General features: G+C 44.9%; 1 protein-coding gene across 1 annotated transcript; it reads left to right on the plus strand.

The window, feature by feature from the left end:
- The first annotated feature begins 747 nt into the window (after positions 1-747).
- On the plus strand, positions 748-5,115 carry TGOLN2 (trans-golgi network protein 2). Its single transcript, XM_012774271.3, has 4 exons — positions 748-833; positions 1,075-1,772; positions 3,358-3,441; positions 5,063-5,115. The coding sequence occupies exons 1-4, from the start codon at positions 788-790 to the stop codon at positions 5,066-5,068; spliced, it is 834 nt and encodes a 277-aa protein (XP_012629725.2). The 5' UTR covers positions 748-787; the 3' UTR covers positions 5,069-5,115.
- The last annotated feature ends 2,702 nt before the right edge of the window (positions 5,116-7,817 follow it).

Consider the following 7,817-nt stretch of genomic DNA (forward strand, 5'->3'; position numbering starts at 1 on the left):
CTAACACAAATAGTAACCTGTGGAGGGATAAGGAGCAAGGATTTTCTAACGTTTACATATTTTTAATTCCGTTTTAATTTTTTAATCATTATATTACCTAACCAAAACCATTAACTATTTGCAGGGCAGAAAATACACTAAAGCAACATTAATAGTGGTTATCCCGGAAGGGTGGAAGTAAGGTATTGTTTTTTACTTCTACACTTTTATGATTAGAAAAAGGACTAACTTTTTGGAAAAGCTCTTTGGCGACCTCGGAGAGCATTGTTTCCGTGGAGTCAGGAGCAAGGAGAGCCGGGATGCAAAGCCAACGCTAGTAGATGATGTGATGGGTTTGTTTCCAGATGGGAAAGACCAGAGAAAACATGTTTATGTGCTGCGGGCAAAGAACCACCAGAGAGGGAGAGGTTAGAAACGCAAGCAGAGGATGCGGAGAAGAGGCGACTTCACTCCTGTGGGCTGGTGCGCAAGGCGAAGGAGCTCCTGCTCAGTTTGCGTTGACTTGAAAGTACGAGAGGAGAGAAGGAAAAGGGGACTGCCAGTCTGTTGTGACTGCTGCGGAGAAGAAAAACTAGGACGAGGTGGCTTGCCTTCTACTATGGAAACCGCATCACCAGCAGACAGCAACGAACCCACCCCACCGCAGTGGTCAGCCGAGTACCTCCTGTAGTCTGTGCGCCGCGGCGCTAGGCGGAGGCGCGCGCAGGAAGGGGCGGAGCTGCGTGCGTGGAGCCCCGTGCGCGGATCTCGCGAGAGCGGTAGAAGGCGGAAGCGCAATCCGTGCAGGATGCGGTTCCTGGTTGCGTTGGTCCTGCTGAGCGTTGCGGCGGCGGGTAAATCCCCCTACGCCCCCATCCCAATCCCACTCTTGCCTCCTGGCCAGCTGTTCTCTCCTCGCCCGGTCGCTATCTGGGCTCGCTTCTTCCCTGCCCGACCCACCTCTCTGCTTGTCACCGTCCCCCGCCCCACCCCCCACCTCTGTTCGCCGGTTTTCCCTTATATCTTCCAGCTCTGGGATATGCCTTCTTCTGGCCTGCCCTTCTCCAGGGGTAACTGTTTTCTTTATTTCTGTAGACTTGACCAGCATCCTGCCGCCAATCACCAGAAGTACGTCCTCCGGGTCTGTAAGTCGACCACCACCTCAAGGAAGCGACTCCATTCAGCCCACCTCGAGCCAGCTGCCTAACGAGGAACATCTTTCTGATCCACTTGTTCAGAACGTGTCTTCCACGAGAGATGTCTCTAACAGCTCAGTTGTGGAGCAGCCGTCTTCTCAAGAAGGCGGCTCCAGTAGGTCAAATTTGGACTCACATCCCGCGAAAGACAACTCCAAGCCCCCCTCCATCCTCTCATCTGATAACAAGGACGCCCCCAACATAAACCAAGTAGCTGATGGAGAGACGTCTCCGAATGCTCCCAGAACTGAATCTGGGGAGAAAGTGTTAATGGACCCTGACCTCACTTCTTCCAAGCAGGAGGAAGATAAGTCTCCAGAGCCTGCTGAAGATGCGGAGCCCAAAGATGCTGAAGAAGGTGATACAGAGCCTGAAGAGGGCTTACCACCCAAAGAAGAGAAAGAAAAGGTGTCTGGCCCTGCCTCCAGTGAGAACCGGGAAGGGATACTTGTGGATCCCATGAGTAGCGAGAAGGATGACCTTTATAAGGACAATGTTGGAAATGCCAGTGCAGAGAGCAGCCACTTCTTTGCATATCTGGTGACTGCAGCCATTTTTGTTGCTGTCCTCTATATTGCTTATCACAACAAGCGAAAGGTAAGTCAAGAGTTGCCTTAGGGAGAGGAATGGGATTTCCTCCACCCTGTAAACTTGGCCATGGGGGTGGGTATCCATCACTCATCTGCCTGCAAGAACAGGGAATTTTAAGACAAACTTCATTTTTTCCTCACACTCTACTAAGACTCTTAACTCTTTTTTTTTTTTTTTTTTTTTTTTTTTTTTTTTTTTTTTGAGACAGAGTCTCGCTTTGTTGCGCAGGCTAGAGTGAGTGCCGTGGCGTCAGCCTAGCTCACAGCAACCTCAAACTCCTGGGCTCGAGTGATCCTTCTGCCTCAGCCTCCCAGGTAGCTGGGACTACAGGCATGCGCCACCATGCCCGGCTAATTTTTTTATATATATATCAGTTGGCCAATTAATTTCTTTCTATTTATAGTAGAGACGGGGTCTTGCTCTTGCTCAGGCTGGTTTTGAACTCCTGACCTTGAGCAATCCGCCCGCCTCGGCCTCCCAAGAGCTAGGATTACAGGCGTGAGCCACAGCGCCCGGCCGACTCTTAACTCTTGTTTTGTAAGTCGTGTTTTACATCATCTGTTTCCTACAAGTGCTCTCTGCTGCCACACTAGGTGCCAAGTTGAGATGTTGTTATGGTCTGACCTGAAGTGGGGTCTCCTCTCATAATCTTGAACTTAGATCCTTTACAGCCTCAGTGGACCTGAGTGCTTGACAGAGCCATTATCTTCCAACCTAATTTCCATTCTTGAGACAATGCATCATTTATAGCTTTCTTTCCCAGCATTCTTTTATTTTCAGTGGCTTAAATAATGGTTTCAGTTATTTAGTCTTTGATACAAAAAGCTAAGAACCCAGGAACTCTCTTCTGCAATCAGTAATAATTAGAAGAAAGCCCAGAAATTGCACCGAAACATGTATCTTTTACTTTTTCAGCAGAGTTTGGTAACCTTGGCAACCACTCTAATGACAAAATGTTTGTATTTCATATTGAGCCCCAGGAATTTAGAAGATAGTTTCTATATAGCCTGTTGAAAATTGGAGAGTCCAGTTTAATGATTGCCATAAGAATAGAGGAAGACCTTCAATAAAAATGTGCATTTCTTATTCTACATCTAAGTGTTTACCATGGAGAGTGATAACGTTAAGAGTGTAGTTGTTGATGAAGTAAAGTGTGGGATGAAATAGTACATTTATAGATAGGAAACAATTTCTTTTTTTTTTTTTTTTTTTTTTTCCGGAAATCCCCACAAAGATGAAAGGAAACAATTTCTGATTATGATTTTTCTAAAAAATGAAATGTCCTATTCGACAACTCCTTAGAGAGGAGTTGGCAGATCTTTGACTGAGTACCTTTGAATAAATCATACAGGCTCCCTCAAGCTAGAGTTCAGACAGCCTTCCTTCATCTGTTGTTTCCTATTAAGTAGTATAAAGGATTCTGACTTAAAATCGTTATAGTTTAAATAGGCCTCTTTGTGGGTGTACTGCTCTTTCTATAGTCAGAATCATTAATATGTGTACTATTACCACGTGACTACCTTTGATTTTAGAGACTGAAATATGTTATTACAGAGCCACCTGTGAATCATTTTCGTTTACCTTTTTTCAGATTATTGCTTTTGTCCTGGAAGGAAAAAAATCCAAAGTCACTCGGCGGCCAAAGGCCAGTGACTACCAACGTTTGGACCAGAAGGTAAGGAAAGAGGAGCCAGATCCATGGGAGGGATATGCAGCCTCAGGTAGATAGTAGTGGGCTTGCATTTGGCTCAGTAGCAGTGGCTGGATCTGGAAGAGCTGTTGCCATTGTCCCTGCCTTTGTCAGACCACAAACTAGAAACATCCATATGTACATATCTACAGTATTAGAGCTAGAGGAGACCTTTAAGTATACCACAACAGCTTCCTCCCTCTATACATGAGGAAACAGTCCACTCAGAACCGCTGTGATTTTTTTTCCTAAGTTTCTACTACAAGTTAGTGGCAAATCCAGGACCATATCACAACTCCCTAGATTCCTAGTCCTGAGCTTTTTGTACTCCACCAGTACCTCACAAACTTTAATAAGCATATGGATCACCTTGGGAATTGTGATAAAAAGTAATATCTGATTCACTAGGTGTGGGGTGGAGCCTATGTTTCTACATCTTTACAGAGCTTTCAGGTGACACCAAATGCTGCTGTAACCATACTTTATGTGGCAAAACACTAGACTATACTCCTTGGAAACAAACATGCACAGAAGCACATAGGCTTCCACCTCTCCACATCATCCCTGTGTATTAAGCATTGTGAGCCAGAGCTCCTGACAATAGCCAGTCCTTCCACCCCATGGCAGCAGAGCTAAACAAGGGTCTTTCTCTAAAAGCAAGCTGTGTAGGCAGGAAGACTGTACTCACTGTGTTGCTACCAGCACGTACCCAACCTTCCCCGTTTTGTATAGTAACAAGGAGGACACTGGCAAAGAATACTTGGTGGCCCAACTATGAATTGTTCCCAGACTTCCTATAGGGGACATGATTCACTTGTACAGCTCATATCAGCTACAGAACAAGGCACTGAGTCAGAACATCTTTGCTGACTAGTCCGATAGGTGACCTTGTAAATTTAGCTTTGGCATATGACCTTCCCAGATAACTGATCTTAAGGAATTTCCCTTCTATATTAGGATTTTTTTATTGGGAAAAAATGCAAGTAAATAGTTCAAAAAAATACAGAACAGTATGGAGCAGAAGCCAGGATTCCCATACCTTTCCATCAAGTGTATATCTTACTAGTATTTGCTTTATTTCACACTAGCTTTAAAAATATTTTTTTTGTGGCCAGGTGTGGTGGCTCACGCCTGTAATCCTAACACTATGGGAGGCCAAGGCAGGCAGATTGTTTAAGCTCAGGAGTTCCAGACTAGCCTTAACAAGAACAAGACCCCGTCTCTACTAAAAAAAATTTTATATATATATATATATATAATTAGCCAGGCATGGTGGCACATGCCTGTAGTCCCAGCTACTTGGGAGGCTAAGGCAGTAGGATTGCTTGAGCCCAGGAGTTTGAGTTTGCTGTGAGCTAGGCTGATGCCATGACACTCTAGCCTGGAAAAGAGAGTGAGACCCTGTCTCAAAAAAAATATTTTTTTTTGCTTTTATATTTAATTGCTGTTTGTATGGCAGTGGGTCAGTTTGCCTTAATTGTGAATTTTTTTCCTGAACTGCAGGTCCCAAAAGATCCTTTTTTTTTCCCCCAAAGTCATAATGGTATGGTATATCCTTCTGGAAAAAGGTGAATGTTACCAATAGATTGTGTTGCTCTCATTTCAGCTTTGATTTTTTTCATCCTTGAGAACCTTGTCGTCCCTGCTGATCTGTTTGTATGTCAAGAGAAATGAAGAAAAAAGTACTGTGACCTAAGAAACACCCTCGTCTGGGGTTCTGTGGCAAGTCTGGGCTGGCGGGGGCGGGGGTTGCTTCAGGGTTTGCACCTGCACTTTGGTGACATTGTTCTCCTGTGTTCCCTTTGTTTCTGCTGGTGGCTTTCATCCTTTCTTGCTGTGCGTGCGCCTGGAGGGAACATGTGGAAACACGGCTGTGACCAAAGGGAGATGCCAGCCTGGGCAGGCTGTGCTGCTGACCACCCTCCCTGGGGCCTTGGCTCTGTGCTGTAGTTAGCCCTTGAGTGTGGCATTGCACTCTCTACTGTCCGTCTCTGCACACCTAGGAGGCAGCTGCAGGTAGAGGTGCTTTGCTACTGAGGCCTCTTACTTTGGGAGGGATGTGCCCTAAAAAGACCTAGAAGATGGGGAAATGCTGATGGGCAAAGGGCTACTTTGAACACAACATTCTCTTAAAGGCTTCAGCAGTAACCTGCAATAGGAGGCTAAAAGTGTGCTTTGTTGCCTGCAAGTCTAACCTGTCTAGCATGAGTTCTTCACTTTAAGTATGATTTGAAACTGTGATCTTTCATACAACCATACTCAGTAGAAACTTTTTGAAATAGGGCGAGTTCATGCTTCATGCAAGGAAACATGTTAGGAGAGTTTTGGTTATGGTCTGCAGTTTTTTCACAGGGCTTTTGTGAGCTAGGTTTCCCATAAACTGCATTTTGTCTTTGTTGCCTAAAATAGACACAGTTGAGTTTTATATAGAAACCAGTATACTCTCTGAGCATTTTACCTTAACCTATCCGATGGTCCTCTCATCTGGTATAAGATGCCAAGAGTAATTAGTAAAAATTCTCTTTCCCTCCCATGTCATGAATTATTAAAATCTAAGATATTTAGTGGGTTCCTCTGGGATATGTGAAGGTTGTGTCTTGGATCACATTGTCATTTGAAGTTTTGTTTAAATCTGTTCTGGTCATGTTCTGCCCTGTTATAGAGAGCCTAAAGAGTTGTTTCTGAGCTAATCTCAGGGGAATACAAAGAATGTGGGAGGTGATGGAAATATGATGAATTCTGTGCTGTCGAGACAGTAAGTCTACAGTAGGGACCATCCTGATTATCTTCCACCTTGCTTAAAACAGCCCATGGCTTTACGTTGAAATTTTCATTCTTGGCAGATAGCCTACTCTACGGAGGTGAGAAATGAATGCCCACTCTTCTTGGATCATTCTCTGTACTGGTGCACCAGTGTTACAGTACTTTCCTCCAACCTGAGGAACCTTCTGTCAGGCTCTAGTATTCCCTAGGACCACAGTGACTTCAGTCCCCCCTTCCCTGTCTTTCCCCTCCCCTCCCGTGTTTCCTATTCAGGCCTATCTACACTAGCTCCTTTCCTTCTACCTTCAGGCCCAGCCAGAGTTCCCTACTCCAGTCTGTCCTGCTTGCAGTTCCTTCGTCTGCTCAACTTCTCCGTCAAGTATTGCTTCTCTTACTTTGCCATTCATAATTTTTCATGACTTTTATAAACTCACTTTGGTCCCGGTCTTCCTCTGTGCTTTCCCAAAGTTTACCAGTTAGCAGATCGTCAAATCCAATGGCTTGTTCTCAAAGCTGTCTTGTCCTTGGTGGAATCAGACACTATTGGCCATCCAAATGGAAATTCCTCTTTCTGGGCATCTCTGACAAATTGTCCTTTGCCTTACCCTGTGCTGGTGGGGAAGAGGCCCTCAGAGCCAGGCCTCTCTGTTCCTTTGACTGTTTCTTCAGAAATTCACCCATTCTTTTTCCTCTGAGTGAGTAACTCCCAAGTCTTTTGTTAGTCTAATTCCCAAAGAACCCAGACCTGCAGGTGTGAATATTTCAGCTTGGTTGTCCTGTTGTCACTGAATTGAATTTCTCTGTCCATCAAGCTGTCCCTCTTAACTGCTCAATGTCTTCAATCACCTGAACACCAAATTGCAGACTTTTGCGATTTTTCTCTCTTGTCACAAAAGTCATATCCATTTGTTTTTTTTTTTAAGATCTTCAGCTACAATACTTCTTTCCATTTTCTGGCTTCCTCTGTTGCTTCTCTCTTGGATTTTATTTTATTTTATTTTCCTTTGCAAAACCACCTTCATTGGGCCTCCTGTCCATCTTCTTGGAAAGAAGGTGGATTTTGGAAAGATTAATCTTTCTGAAATATTTGGCCTGGTCTGAAGCTTCAATCTGTACCTCCAAGGCTTAGAGAATGAAGTTACAGGCCCTTTGGTATTCAGGACCCTGCAGGTTGACTGACACCCTCCTGCCTGTCTTTCTCTGCATCCCACCTCGGCCTGGGCCCCGCCTGCCAGGCCCATCTGTGTCTTTATTCTGGCTGTGCCCTCCTCTTCTTGGCCTCCATGGTTGTTTTTTGGTTAGGTATTCTCCCTTCTCTTTCTCTTGCGTTTTTCTTCAGGGCAGTTCAAGTTTGCCCATGGATCCTCCTGACTGCCCCACCCCACGCGATTGGCTCTTTCCTTTTTCACTCTGCTAGTTCTTCATAATACCACTCACTCATTTTGGAACTTTAGCAAAACATGGCAGTTAGAATCTTATGTCTGTCTGGTCTCCCCAAGAAACTGAGCTCTTGAGGGACAGCCTTGGCACTGTCTTCCTATGTGCTAGCATAGTGACATTCCTTAGAACTTCAGGAGGTCAATTGCTTCTGGTAGAGA

Source organism: Microcebus murinus, chromosome 3 (genome assembly GCF_040939455.1).
Source record: "Microcebus murinus isolate Inina chromosome 3, M.murinus_Inina_mat1.0, whole genome shotgun sequence".
NCBI lineage: Eukaryota > Metazoa > Chordata > Mammalia > Primates > Cheirogaleidae > Microcebus > Microcebus murinus.